The sequence below is a fragment of the Thunnus thynnus genome, chromosome 11, assembly GCF_963924715.1.
Source record: "Thunnus thynnus chromosome 11, fThuThy2.1, whole genome shotgun sequence".
In the NCBI taxonomy this organism is placed as follows: domain Eukaryota; kingdom Metazoa; phylum Chordata; class Actinopteri; order Scombriformes; family Scombridae; genus Thunnus; species Thunnus thynnus.
Genome location: NC_089527.1, coordinates 21257475 through 21272786, shown reverse-complemented (window position 1 = coordinate 21272786; position 15312 = coordinate 21257475). Strand labels below are relative to the sequence as shown.

General features: G+C 41.9%; 1 protein-coding gene across 2 annotated transcripts; it reads right to left on the bottom strand.

Moving 5' to 3' along the window:
* Positions 1-44: 44 nt before the first annotated feature.
* Positions 45-14173, bottom strand: gpr156 (G protein-coupled receptor 156). 2 transcript variants are annotated; one of them, XM_067603750.1, is made up of 10 exons: positions 13883-14173; positions 11270-11422; positions 7942-8069; positions 7660-7795; positions 7465-7575; positions 6853-6978; positions 6571-6666; positions 5771-6007; positions 4854-5012; positions 45-4274 (listed from the first exon to the last, which is right to left on the bottom strand). In XM_067603750.1, the coding sequence occupies exons 2-10, from the start codon at positions 11384-11386 to the stop codon at positions 2937-2939; spliced, it is 2448 nt and encodes an 815-aa protein (XP_067459851.1). In that variant the 5' UTR covers positions 11387-11422; positions 13883-14173; the 3' UTR covers positions 45-2936. The 2 variants fall into 2 exon arrangements, with proteins under 2 accessions (XP_067459851.1, XP_067459852.1); XM_067603751.1 differs by lacking the exons at positions 11270-11422; positions 13883-14173 and adding exons at positions 8763-9990; positions 10422-11215 and having other exon boundaries at positions 870-4274; positions 7942-8049.
* Positions 14174-15312: the final 1139 nt, after the last annotated feature.

Genomic DNA, 15312 nt, shown 5'->3' with positions numbered 1-15312 from the left:
ACTGTGAACGCGCAAAAGGTGAATCTGGGGTGGCCAATTGGACCAATCAGAGAGGGTATCCTTTAGAAATGGGCGTTTACAGTTTTCCTTTAGACCAATCAGAACGTGGCTCTTGAACACCACATGGCACAATTTGCTTGGCACCGCCTACACGACTTCAAAGGCTTTTTTTCCACGCCGCTACGGGAACAATGGGCGGATCTGCTCTCGGGATTGATGACTTTGTCGTCCAATGGAGCTCCGAAATCAGACTGTCAGTACAAACGGACCCAGCTGTCACAGAGCACCGGTGGTCATGCAGCACTGTTGCTATGTCAGTTGCAAAACGCCTGTCCTCTATTTTCCTCTCACACCTATTTATGCACGCGGCTCCGGGCACATCCATTTAATTTGTGTCATAATGCTTAGGAATTATAATAATGTGTGTGCATATGTGCATGGCAGCCTTGTCACTAGAGCTCTTTATCCAGCTTCACCCCATATAAGGCATCTTTTATAACGGGAATACGAGGCTGTGACTAATTAATGGTAAATAAATACTTCATGTATATGTATTTTTCTGTTCTTTCCCAAATCACCATATCACTCCCTTTGCACTACCCTCTTTCCAACAATATATATCTTTAGCCATTTTTCCATCAAAGGTAAATGGTCTTATGGTCCAATCAAATCAAATTATTGTTATTCATAACTTTTTACAGATCTGTAAAATATTAGTAAAGGAGTTATTAACCATTAATGAATCCACTGCACACATATCATGTAAATATTCACAAGTGCACTAAATGTGTATTAATCCGCCACTGAAAACAGTCCCCAACAAACACACTGTTTTCTTCTGTTTGAGTAATGTTTGCTTAAAACTAAAGTGTCCAGCTGTTATAGGAAATCACTGAGCCTTTTCTAAAACTGAAACTAAATATATATGTGGTAAGTTTCTAATGATTTACATCTTCAGAAGGGACCATTGGATTTGGGGCTAAGAGCAACAAAAAAGGAAGGGAAGTCGACTTATTATAAAGTGGTAAAGTTTATGCTCCTCTGGTATTTAAAACCACTTGAGGTGAGGTATCCAAGATCAAATCAAATCAAAAATGTGGTGCATGCAAAGACTTAGAAAGAGATGAGGGGGTGAGAGTGTGTGTGATTGATTCACAGCTATTTTTATTCTACAATTTCTCAACATGTCACATCTTAAACAGAGTGCAGGCCACTCATCTTAGCTTGACAGGAAAGTCTTTCCTCCTGCACAACAAAACTGGTAGTGTGTCTTTTGTGTGGTCTGTATGTCCTCTGTTATGCTCGACATCAAAGGGAATTTCTCCCAGGCTTCTTCAATGGTTCATATGCAGAATGAAGAGCAAAAACAGGCAGCAGAGCAGAAGTAATGCAAGACACTGTATTCCCTTCATGGCAACACTTCCCCCGGCAAACACGCTTTCCCATTAGTGAAAGGAAAAAGTGCAGAGAGACAGACAGGAGATAGTGGAGGGAGTGAGACAGACAAGCTAGACAGGAAAGAGAAATATAAAAATACATATCAATAAATATCATGAAAACTCCTGAAAGACTCTGTAGATTAATTGTTAACTATTTTGGTTGATTAAGTGATTTAGCTTTTACCATGAAAAAGCAAATGAAGGTCAGGTTTAGTATTTATCACCAAGTCAATGCTGGATAACCGACAAGGCAAAGTGGGCAAGTTATTACTGTCTTATAGAGGGGCCTTCTTAATAGCATTAATATTTCGGTTGATATTATACGTACATGTTGTTAAACTAATTTATATTAAATCAAATTATAACAAATTAACTGACATACAGCCAATAGGGTATTCCAACATAGAAACACTGTCTGGTTTCTGCTCTCTCTTGCATGAAGTCAGTGATTTATACACTTTCTGTTTAAGCTGTTCATGCCGTGAGGCTCCTCTTCAGAAGATGCAGAATGAACATGAAGTGGTGCAGAGGTACTTCTGAAAGTAAACAAATGAGGGCTTGAGGGTCAGCAGGTCTCCCTTTCTCTTATACATGACACACACTCCAGATAACTGTGACTGTTGAACAATAAATACTCTTGATGAGTCAGGACAATAATACTGACATCATATTTAAATGTAGAAATGTGAAAGCAGAGACCTGTCTGCACCATGCTGACAGCGTGGGCGTGGTGTCCCATAAACCAGCTGTACATGGGAAGCAAGTACAGTCTATACATAGTCTGTAAAGACTGTGAGGGGTAAATTATAAAGCAACAATCAGCTGGTACAATAAAACAGCATAGCAACATTTTAAGGAATGTATATGACAATGTAAAAAGGAGACAGAAAGTCATTCTGTACATCAAAACATCTACAAATAAATATTAAAATAAATATTTGCAAAATAGCTGTTGTGCACATTTCTACTGTTGAGTGAAAACCTTTTTACTTTGCATTCTGGGTTTTGCATTATAAATTATGCTTCATTAACCTTTAGCCCATGAAACACCTTCGAAATAGATCCGGTAATTTAAAAAAAAATGCATTAATGCCACCTGCAAATATACTGCATGTATTTTTCTTAACATCAGACTTATGAAATGTGAGGGTTTTCTTCTGACAGCAAAAATATACATCTAATGCCATAAGTAATATTAAAAACTAAACACTATGTGCTTTTGAGCTACAAAGGTTTTCACAAATCTAACAGTCTCATGAGTAAAACCACTCCCTCCCACTGTGCACAGCTCAAGAATATCAACCCATTGCAAGTTTAAACATTCTTTGTATAGAATGCAAAACACATTGAAAGATTCAGTCAAGTCATAGATGCACATTAGCTTTATAGATGCTGAACTTTGTGCCTCGTCTTATCCTCAAAGCTAATTTTATACAAAGTTTCTCGGGGAATGAATTCAAGTGGTGGAAATGGATGAACATGTAAAGTGCAGTGTGTTCATACAAAGGTGGGTTTGATGTCTTCTTTGAACACCACAGGGTGTGGGGAGCGGTAGAGGCTGTAGCCTTCGTACTCGCTGTCCGAGGAATCAGAGGAAGTGTCTGAGGACAGGAGCGAGCCCCGCTGCAGGCAGGAGTCACAATAGGGACGGTGGTAGTAACAGTAGTCTGTTGAGCTGCTAGAGTCTGAGTCCCAGTACCCACAGGAGTCTCTAATGCGTCTATGGTGCTGCTTATTATCATCACTCGCTTCCACGTCAGGTGTGCGACCATGATCCGCACATGGCGAGACTGAACATCTGTGAGACCTACTGACACACCTCCGACATTTTCTTATCACTTCATGCCCTTCTGTCTCCTCATCCTCCTCCCCTTCCTCCACCTCAAGGTCACTGTTGTGAACTTGGAGGAGGGTGCTGTCCACAGTGACTCCCTCAGGATGCTTGTCTTGATTCTGGGCTTCACAGTTTTCCCTCGTCTTCCCACAAACAGCAGCCTCCGAACCTGTGTAGAAGCAAGGCGGGGCCAAACCTCTTCTGGAGGAGTGGAAGGGCGGTCGACGTTTCCTCATCGCATAGGGAGAGATGCTGGGGTAGCTGAAGACTACAGGTGGGCGAGGGGAGCGTGGTGTCCGCGGGGAGAGCGGGGAAAGTGCAGAGGCTTCTATAAATTTTAGCTGAGAAGGCGTCCTGGCTGTCTGACTGGGAGATTTGAGTGCAGTTTCAATGACTGCATCCACACTCAGTTCTTGGAGAATCTCCTGCAACTGCTCGCTGCTGACAAAACCAGTCAGTCTGGCGTTGGGTCCCAGCGGGGATGTTAGGCCGCTGTAATTGCTGAGGGATTGTAGGGAGGTAACAAAATCAACTGTCTCTTCTGCTGTCCTGAGTAAACCAGGGGACTGGAGAGACGCAGGCTGTTTGAAATCCTCCACTCTTCTAGATTCAGCTGTGTCTCTGCCTATGGGACCAGCAACGGAGGCAGTCCTCTGATTTTCACCCGCATCAGGGAGAGTAGAGGAGGCAGCAGCGAGGGTGGTGGAGTTCGGAGCAGGGGCAGAAGGCGGTAGAGCATTAGACGACGATGAAACAGAGGCAGCAGTGAGGCGAGGGGAGAGATGAGGGGGTGAGAGTCTGGATTTTGTGCCTATGTGAGGTAGAGGAGAAGAGGGGCTGTCAGACTGTAGCTCTGTGGTCTGAGTAGAGGAGGAGTTGAGGTTTGTGGCGGAAGAGTCCATTTCCTGTTCCCCAGGTGGTTGGCTGGCTGACATGAGACGCAGGAGTTTATCTTTGGCGTTGTTCACCTGCTCCTGCAGACTGTCAATCACTGCGTTCTTCTGAAAGTTGTAACAGGAAACACAAGTTGAAGGGGAAAGTTTTGTTTGGAAAAATCTACCTTTAAACAAATCTCCTGCCTTTGGATGGTTTTTAAATCGACACAGACAGTGTTGCCAAGCTCCACTGCTGTCAAGTTATTTTTAACTCCATCTAAATTACAGTCTTCTCAGTCAATTTCCAATGAAAGCTATTTGCAATTTGATGGTTAACTGCATGTCTCAGCTGTATGTCTCAGTGACTTATTGTCACCATATCCCTCTGTTGACTCCAATTTAAAAAGGCTTATAAAAGAATAATCTTAGGCAATTTTAAGTCTGAAGATGTTGATAATGTGTCTTGTATGAAAATCAGTGTCATCAGAAGAAAGGAAACATGCTGTTATTTTTAACAATGCTTTGTATGTGCAGACATCACCAGGAATAATGTTAAAGAGAAGGGTGACTTCGATCAGTGATGTCAAATTAGAACAAAAAAAGATTTATGTAGCTTGAAATAATGTGAAGAGATCTAGTTCATTGGACAAGCTCATATGAATGATATTTTTTTGATTTTCTTATAGAAAAAGAGTGATTCAGTACCTCATTAATGAGTTTTTTCATGGAGTTGTTCTCCCCCAGCAGGTAGTAGATCTCATCCTGGCTGTACACAGAGGGCTGGCTCTTGCTGGGGCTGCTGAAATACTTGGCCATCTGACTCGGGTTGTTCTGATCTTCTTCAAACTGCCGCCACTGGGTCAGCTGCATGTTGGTCAATGTGAGGAGAAAAAATGTATAGAACGTTACTGTAACTTTCAGCTATATACAATACACACACCGGTAATAAAGGTTCCCAGGGTGATTTGACATGAGATCTTTTGACCAGGTGTGTTTGAGCTTATTGCTCACCATTAAAATATTTCCTTCCTTTCCTTAAGAGGCATTCCTTTACTGTAACATAAACCCACTGCCAGACACTTAGAGAGTCATAAACCTGTTTGCAACAGCCTACGTAGTTTTGACTCATAAACACTTGCTGCCTGAGTCACACTCCACTGATAGACATGGCAAACTGACACGCATATGGAAAAGGGAGGTGTGGGCACCACAATCGCTCATAGAATTGACTTGTTTTGTCAAAACAAAAAGAGAAAGCCATACAAGCATTTGTCATTCATCTGTCTGTCTCACACATATGTCTATGTTTATTTTCTGTCTGTCTGAATGATTGTGGCTGTTTTTCACTGCTGGTTTCCAGACATAGTATCCTATGATTAGATGACATTTCTGCCTAAACAATAATATCCCCCTCCCTGGTGGTTAATGCCTTAGTGATGCTGCTAAAGAACTGTCATCACCAGAAACATTGGAGATGTCAGCTGTGTTTTTCCAAGCATGTAGAAGGGATCCTGCACATTCCCCCCAAAACTTGCAGCAGAAACATTTGAGAGAAAATAGCTAAATATGCTTTTTCATCCACTTTGTCAGGACTTTCATGCATCTTAAGGTGTTTTCATTACCTGAGGCACAAACAGCATGCAGTTGGTAGCCAGTGTGCAGATGAAAATGGCTCCAGCCACAGTGCTGTAGACCAGGTTGGGCCAAGCCTGCAGGAAAATGGACACAGGGACGGCTACAGATGAGGAGAGGGTGACCAAAGTGACAGCTGTTATGATGGTGGGAGACTGGTTGACTGGAGGGTGGCTGACGTTGCTGGTCAGCCCAGCCAGGTAAGTCCCATAGAGGAGAAGACAACCCTAAAGAGAGGTGCAGAGACAAAGTTAAGACAAAGGAGGGAAATTTAAAGCAACATGTTAGATGTTGAGTTCTCTAATAATCACTGGAGATGATATTTTGTCTTTAAGCAATAAATGATTTCATGAATTAAGAAATAGTGCAACTGCCTGTAGTGATTTTGTGTTTATATATACATTGTCTGGTATAGGGCAGTAAGCAGTACCACATGATGGCTGCATGATGTAACATCATACATAACATTTGTCAAAACATGTTCACTTCATCTTCTGTCATTGCACAAGTTTGTCATTCAACACTAAATATTTTAGTTCATCTTGGGGATGCAGCAATCAATGTAGAAAATACTCACTTAACCATCTGACGGTCCTGTAATAATATATATCAGTTATGTTATATGAAGAAACCTCACTTTCCCCATAAAGACTCTCGAGTTTGTTATCTTATACATTAGAACAAAGTAAGTGACTTCCTTCATTGTCAAATTGACTTCCTATTCAACCTGACTTCCTACCTGACTTCCCATTCAAATTAATTGAATTTGAATAGAACAGAGATTACTCACCTTCTGAACAGCTATAATAATAACCCACAGATCCGAGTATACAGACGAGCAGGAGTCCAGCTGAGACAACGAGTAGGAAACATCTTTTTCCACCACCTAGATTAGGGAAAAGCATACACAATCAAACCCAGTTATATTTGTCTATGTCACAATTACATTACAGAATTAATCACATTACATTTTGAAGTTGCAATCTATTCTTATAAAATCAGGGTTTCTGCAATTTAAACATTCAGAACAAAGACTGCTTATCAGCAACGCAAAATCATCATGAAATTATACCTTGATGACAGCGCTGACAGATCGTGAACACCTGATGGGGTCTGTGAGGTTCCAGGCAGTGAGAACCAGCAGGTCCACCGCAATCAACAGAAACACCATGCCCATCAGCTGGATGTCTCGGATGATCTGAGACAGAGAGTAAAGTCGGCAATCACATCCCTGTCATACAGTTACAAAACAAATGTACTCATTTCATCCATACAGCATTTTCAACCATGGAATCCAGTCAGATATTGTCAGATACCAGTAAGTCTCTTTTCAAAGTGACACCTCATAGAAAGTAGTACTAGTACTAATGAATCATTTTCAACAACAGATCTTATCAGTGCAACACTTGACCTGAAAATGTCCGTCATGCATAATCTTTTGCTGTCTTTATTCAAATTTTTGTCTCCAGTACTTCCTCTTACCACTCTCAACCAATGTCTGTATTGCTTCCACATGCAGAAAACCAATTTAGGACTGTTCATCAAATAAACATATAAAAATGCCTCTTGAAAACCCAGGAAGGGTGCACTTAATGCATCCTGGATCACATAAAATAAACACAATACAAGGTTGTAGCTGCTGGAAACAGCCAGCACAACGAAGAGGGAAGAGGTGCATGCCTACCACTCTCTTGTCAGGAACCCGCTGGGTAAACACTCTGTACAGTCGCCACGTCTTCCCCAAAATAGGGCCAAACACCAGGGTACTGCCGACACAAAGAGTCCACATCCGAGCCTGTAGGGGAGAGCACTGTAATATTATCCAACAATCATTTATCCAACAGTGTAATGGAGTATTGAGGTTGACCGATGTGCTTACTTGTAGTACAGCTGTAGATGCTCCACCTTGAGGGTGTGTTCGTTCGTCAAAAGCAAATAGGAAGCCACTGATATAGGTGAGGACACTCCCAAAGAGAGTCAGGACATTCAGGTTGGGACTGGACATCTTCACTATCCTGATAATACCACACATGCATACGTACACACAATGAATCAATACATTTTTTGTGTTTGTCTCTTTGTGTTTATATATATATATATATATATATATATATATATATATATATATATATATATATAGATATTTCACTTCGCACCCTACCTGTTGTTTTTGAAGCGCAGTGTGAAGAGGAGGAAGCAGAAGGCCAGCAGGATGCCACAGGAGAGCAGTGTCCACACCACAGCACTTAGCACAGGGGAGAGGGAACGCCTTGGAAGCTCCACAGCCATCTGTACACACATGCACATGTAAACCTCTTGAAATCACATCTAAAATATTACAGAAGTAGCTTGTTCACACATACATGATTTGATTATTTGATTGTTCATTATGTGTATTCTAAACTCTGTTTTTTGCGATCGATAGATGTAAAATACAAAAGAAGTACACAGTATTTGTCTGAGTAAACAAAACTTTATTGAGGCAAATGGAGCAACAAACATCACGCTAAAGTTTTGCTGACTTTAATCTAAAAATAAAAAAAACAAAGTTTTTAGATGCTGACAGGCGAGATGATCAGAGGGGCTGAGTTGATTCCATCACGATTACGTCGGGGGCTAAAGTAGGGAAAAAGTTTTTCACTGAATGAGTATCCAGTGAATGAATATATATGAGAAGCAGAGTCCGCGTTGTAAAAAGAAACCTGCCCCGACTCCAGATCGACATACACCCCGACTCTCTGCGGCCTCTCAACCAGTGGCACACAGATAGGAGTGCTGCTGAGGACCCAGTAGCTCTTGTCCTTTCTAAGCCCCAGGCTCCAGTAGCCTCTTTCAGGGTTTAGTATATTCCCCCCTTTTCTGTTGGCAGACTCAAGTCCAACTCCGATGTCCCACTCCGTCTTTCCTTTCACCTGGACCTCATAATAGAACCTACCAGAGGAGAAACCCTCCTTTCCCAAAACACTAACACCGGGGTAAAACCTCTCTGAGTTGTCGGGGAGGCTCAGCGCTACATTGCCGTGATAGACCTGTTTCTTGTTTTCTGATAGCACCAGTTTGGGATGAGCGGTATCAGGGTCCAGCGTCACATCCACAGCACACTGCCGAGCCCTCTGAAATTCTGTCTCACACAGCCTTTTCACTTCAGCCTTTACTGTCTCCTCCAGCTGACATGCTACTCTCCTGACTGCTCTCCTCACTGCGCCCACATAAACAGCACTTTCTACACTGACGTCAGACCAATCTTTGGTGGCTGGCAGCGTGGAGAAAGCTGGAAAACTCTGCAGGAGGTAGAAGTCGTCTTCGGTGTGAGAGAGCTGCTCCAGCTCAGTGCTTTTCCGCTTCAGCTCATCAACCTCCTGTTCCAGTTCCACGATGAGCCCGTTGGCCCTGCTTTCAACTTGCCTCTGCTTTGCACCAATCCCTTCCACCACCTCAGCTTTGCCTCTATGGATGGACTGGAGCAATTTGGTGAAGACTTGTAAACTCTCCTCAATCTCTTTTTCTGTGTTCCCTCTGCTGAGCTGCGTGGTTTGTTTGATTTCGCCGATTTTCTGCAGTCGGTCATGGATCATTTTTTCCACCTCTGCATGTATCCTTCCGATTTGAGCTCTCTTGTTTCTGCTTTCACCCTCAATAGGAACAGTGTGATGAGCCTTGTGGTCTTTCTTAACGCAGATCTGGCACACGTACGCCTGGTCAGTGTTACAGAACCGGTCCAGGAGTTTCTCATGCTTCTGACACATTCTGTCTTGCATGTTCATCATGGGGTTGACCAGGTGGTGTTTCTTGAAGGTGCCTAGAACATGATGGGGCTCCAGGTGAGTCTCACAGAATGAGGCAAGACAGTCCAGACAGGATTTAAGAGCTTTAACCCTTTTCCCAATGCACACATCACATGAAACATCTCCTTTATGGCCAGAGGATTGGCCCTCAGTACTGGTTTCATTTTCCTCTCTCTTTTCCACCGACTTCTTGAAGTGAGAAGCCACCTCTGATATGAAGGTGTTAACTTTGAGCTCAGGCCTCCTGTAGAACTTCTGCTTGCACACGGGGCACTGTGACAGATTAGCGCACTGCCAGTAACTTTGTATGCAATCCCTGCAGAAGTTGTGCCCACAAGGAGTGGAGACCGGTTGGTTGAATAAATCCAGACAGATGGGGCAAAGAAGCTGCTCCTCAGACAGCACACTGCCAGCAGTCGCCATATCTGGGAACACATCCAGAAAGAAAGCAGGTGGGATTTTATGGAATAAGTTGGCACCAGTCCTTGTGTTTTTTTTTTTTTCCAGTATACTAATAGGCTTAGAAACAGTTGTGCCTGGTGAGCTGTCTATGTCCATGAATAGCAACAAATCCATGGTGTTACATTTCATCAAAGGATATTTCATTTGAGTTGAATGGATTTCATATCAGCTGACTGACTTCGACATACGATAACAAGGAAATATTGTTATATTACAATAAAATAAAATAAAACTGAACATTAAAACACGATCTTGTCAGATAAACCATTACAATAACAAAACACACACAGCTCAGCTAACTGTTCCTTTCCCCTTGAGGGAAGATGATATCTATACTATGACAGCATTGCATGCATAAATCAACTCCATGAAGGAAACCAAAGCAACAACTCACCTCGATTCTATGAACAGTTGTGGAGCCAAAAGGAGACTGTCAGAGAGCGTTGGTGTTCCCTCATACACCGTCTCTACTACTTATGTTTCTATTTAGAAAGTCATATTAGACTTTCTTGTGCCCGCCTCATGTTGCTGGGCTGTTCTCACTCTTCTCTTAAAGGGACAGGTGGCGGTGACGATACTAAACATAGCTTCACTAGTCCATTCCCATTACCTTTCCTGATCTGATTTGTCAAGTGGTAAATAACACCTTTCAAGTGTGTTCTCCTTTGATATATTTTGTTTGGGTTGGTGCTTTCAGTCATGTAAGACAGGGTTAGGTAAGTGCAGTGGATAGGGAGACAAACACTTTTACCAATAACTTAAAGTAAAAAAGCAAAAAAAGTCATTTTAAAACCTTAATTATATTGTATGTGATGCAGTCTTGTGTCATGTATTTCACATTTCATAATTAATCAATTTGTTACAAGCAGTGTCAAAATAATGGACTACACATTCAACTGAAGTATGGCCATATGTAAGCCTTATAGATATGTTCACCCTTTAACCTTCTGAAGTTGCCAAAAATATTCTGTTGGTCAGTCATGGTGGATGTCATTAAACTGAATCTGCCAACATGTATGAGCCTGTATATATGTCAGCACTGTGTGTGTGTGTGTGTGTGTGTGTGTGTGTGTGTGTGTGTATTTATATATACATGTACAAGTGTGTGTGTGTGTGTGTATGTGTGCGAGCACACAGTAGCAATTGCATACTTAAGAGAGGAACATTATATTTCTGTACATGCTATTTTTGGATTTCAGTATGTTATTGCGTGTCTAGTGCATCATGGGTATGTGTGATTACCGTGCTGAGACTGCATAGTCTCTGCAGAATGTTGAGGCCCTCCTGCCTGTTGACCCCTGAGTGGATGAAGCAGAGTGGGGAATCACACTGTGAGCTGCAGTTCTGCTCAGGCTCCATGATTGGCCCCAGTCTGTCCTCTTTCACACGCACATCCTGAGGAGCAAACAGGTGATATGACAGATATGATGTCATGTCCAATAAAGAAACTAACCTACAACCATTGAGATGACAAACCCATGAATCCCTTATTCTCAGTTTGGTCATAACATTTCTACTCTACTCTACCTTTATACCTTAATAATTAGATCACACACTGAACTCAAAGGGCACTAGAGACCAGGGGAGCATATTTTGTGTGATTTCCTGCATCTTCAGGTCTATAATTCACTAAATAGCTGTAAGACTTGTAGCCACCACAGTGTGGTGCTCTCCTCTGAGAGGACAAGTGATGAGAGCATGGGTGTAATTTTGCCATGCACTGATATAAGACCAACAATTTTTTACACCAGTAGCACAAATAAACACAAAGACCCATGTTATAATTAAAACAAAAATGCACAAATAATAAGTATTTCCCACCACAATCCAAATTGAGAACTTGGCCTGTGTGGTAGGAAGCATGTGTGTTTCTGCTTATCTTTAATAGCCACTAGCATGACATCATTAGAGGTGAACCTGCCAACACAGGATCGCACTCTGCACACACATCTGTGCAGAAGGCGAAAGACAGAGTGAGATGAGAGAACATGTTGCAGTTGCGATATACTAAAGCTATCATTTTCAGTTTCACTGAAGATCACATTATCTGCAATCAGCCTGGTTATGTTTAAGGCGTCCAAGACTGAACACATAAACTTTGGAAAGTATCACCAAACAACAGTTTGTCACTCTTGCCACAGGCATTTTTATGAGACTACCTGTGCTGCACTGACATGTTACAGATGTAATTATGCAGCATGGTATCACTTGATAGTCTGAGCTGTAACTAGTACAGACTGAACGTCTGGTCACGGAAAATGCTGCAGTGACTCAGCTATATGTTGTTGAGACGATGTAAGACCACTTGTATCAATACAAATTTGCAGACAGGTGAGTGTTTATGTGAGCAGCGTATTATTAGGCATTGCATGTCTCGTCATTGTCTGTAGAATGACTAAGATACCTGAAGGGCTCAGGGATAATTGGATTATGGATCCATAAAAAGGAAGTCTGTATCCAAAAAGAAACTGGATTGGGTCATTGGAAAGAAAATATACAACAATAACATGAGACATAAAGATAATCTATTTGAAAGGTTTTTTTAGGTGTAAGTTAAGCCCAAAGTGAACTATTTTCAAAAATTAATGGTGTCAACAGAACAATGAAGGCCTCTGGGCAGCATATCTGGGAAATGTCTGGAGTTCCTGTTCATGTCCTGTCGTCACTTTCCAAGTTTAGATCACAGTTCTGCTGCTTCCCGCAGGAAAAGCCGGCTAGGAGAGAGGCATTTCCGCTAGTTTTTCAAACTCCTGCGTCCATAGGTTTAGGATTAGGTGAGAACCCGCCACCCCGCGGAGGTCAACAAAGGTCAGCCAACATCCAGCAGTGGGGGTCATTTTGTAAGCAGCGAGAACAGGGCCCATCCCCAGCCTGAGTTAAGTTTTATGGACATGTTTTGACAGTTCAGAATAGTCATAAGCACTGTCTTTTGAGGTCCTGAGGCTAAACCACAAGTAATACCTGAGCTACCTGTGGGCTTGGGAGTCTTACTTACAGTAAATGTAGGGCAGGCCTAACCTGTGCAGTTTAGCTTTCACTTGCTCACTTCCCCATAGGCTTCTCTTTAAACCTAATTTTTATTTCATTTATTGAACCATCAGGAATATTGTAATATTTATGACAGGGCTTTAAGCTCAGATAGAAAGAATTGAGTTTTTATGCTTGCCATTTAGCATTAAACCTCTCTGTTTCGCTTTGGAGATTAGAGTGGTGTAACCATGGGTGCTGCAAGATGTAAAGCCCGGTTCAGAAGCCAATATTGAAACATTCCTCCTCAGCCGGTAATCCGTTTATAAGTTTATTCTTTAAGCTGAGTTAGAATGCAATTACTGGGATCATTTCTGGGCACAATGCGCATTTTACAGGCTGGTGCCATAAATAAGTCACCCAAATGTGGTATAATTAATTTCATCAAAAGATAGTTAAGATCTGCTTTAGGAAACCATTTGGCTATTTGAGGCAAAACGCTTGAGGAGAAGCACCTCACTTGTCGGGGTTTTCACATAAAATTTTATGAATTATTAGTCCACTAATGATCAATAAAGGTAATTTAGAATTATTATAAGAAAAAGTAAAATTACACATTATTCATTTTAGAATGAATCACTGATGGAGTATCACATACTGCTGAAAATTTGACATCTTTGTAAGTTTCCATCCGCAGCGGGTTTATCAATAAGCTAGTTGATTTAAGCGATTTCATCCGGTGAAAGAGATGCTTAACATGCGCTCACTCACAGCTGCATCAATGCAGCTGCACGATAAAATATCAAAGTTATGGATTAAACTGCTACAACAGTAAAGAAATAAAGAAAATAAACCAAATAAGAAGAGAGGGGGGGAAAAAAAGCAAACCTCGGTGTCCAAAGCGCATGGAGGATCCCGATGCCTCCAGCTCCAGGCTCCATGGCGCAAGACTCAGAAACCTTTTGATGAAACTGGAAAATATATGAATAGATGATATATTATGTAACATTGCTACATAGGTCCCATCGCTGTACACTTGGAATTAATCCACACGACTTGCTCTGTTCGTCAAAGTGTTCACAGGTCCTGTCACTCAGGAAAAGTTCACCAGACTGCCGGAGTTTTCATTTGAACGTGGAGGGAGGGAGACGTGTGTGTCAGAGGAGGGAGGTGAGTGTGTGTATGTGTTTGTGTGTGTGTGTGTGTGTGTGTGTGTGTGTGTGTGTGCTCTTTCTCTCTCTGTCTCTTTCCCTCTTGTAAGCTTTCCAGCTCCAAGTGCCCACCAAACTGGTTTCAGAGTGTGATGTGACCCATGTGGGGCAGCAGCTACAGGGATGTGACAGTGTGGGTGCAGCATGTTTCAGGGGCCTCTGGGGACTGGGTGGCATATGGGACAGGACGGCACATTCTGTGTCCACAGTGCAAATAAATACACTGAATAACAGCACTTGTTTTAATGGAAAGAGAAACACACGCTGTCTCTATTTTGAGATACTGGCAACATAATTCTGTAGCAGGCTGGGAGAAATTAAGGATCAAAAGACAGTTTCTCTCTGCGTGCAGTGAGCCAGCAGAAATATTTCTGCATTTGTTCCGCCAGCCATAAGGAGCATAAAGGTATTATTAAGACGTCACAGAGATTTACAGTGTGAGCCTCCATACAGGGTCATTCCTGATGAGGGAGTGTCACCACAGACTGATAGATGTAAGAGGGGAAACACAGACACACGGAGACATTATTGAAGAATAGAAGAATATGTGGATATTGACTTATCCAGTCATCAACCCCACCCCACACCCCCCATTCATTCACACACTTCTTGCTCCTGAATCAGCGCAGTATATGCTCACTGTTTCTGCTGCAGCTTCTCCCTGGGCTTTAACACAAATAAAAACCACATGGGAATTAAAACAAATCTTATTTTCAAACACAGGAATCTCACAGTAGCTGTCCAGTAATCAACCGTGAGTTCCACCTTAACTTTATCGAGCCCTCGAGGAAAAGAGAAGACGGGTAAAATATAGAACACACACAAACTTGAACATAAGATATATAAAGCAATATCAAATATCAGAATGGATTGACTTTATTATGCACAAATTCCTTGGCGTTACAATGAGTGAGAAGGTGCAATAACACTTTTCAAAACTGAATCAACTACAGTTGCTTTATGCAAGATTTTACTATAAGAGATGGGAATCGTTTTATAAAGAATCAGCTGGCAGCTGTAAACGCATAAAAAGGGATTAATGTCATCAGGTCAAGCATCAAGACCAAATAATTACTTGTGTCTATTTGGATCTTTACTGTTGTGTTT

Coding starts and splice junctions, on each gene's coding strand:
- gpr156 (XM_067603751.1), bottom strand. CDS start 9,988: ATGGCGACTGCTGGCAGTGTGCTGTCTGAGGAGCAGCTTCTTTGCCCC. Junction 7,796..7,941: donor CTGCGCTTCAAAAACAACAG/GTAGGGTGCGAA, acceptor TGGTATTATCAG/GATAGTGAAGATGTCCAGTC. Junction 4,275..4,853: donor TGAAAAAACTCATTAATGAG/GTACTGAATCAC, acceptor TACAACTTTCAG/AAGAACGCAGTGATTGACAG.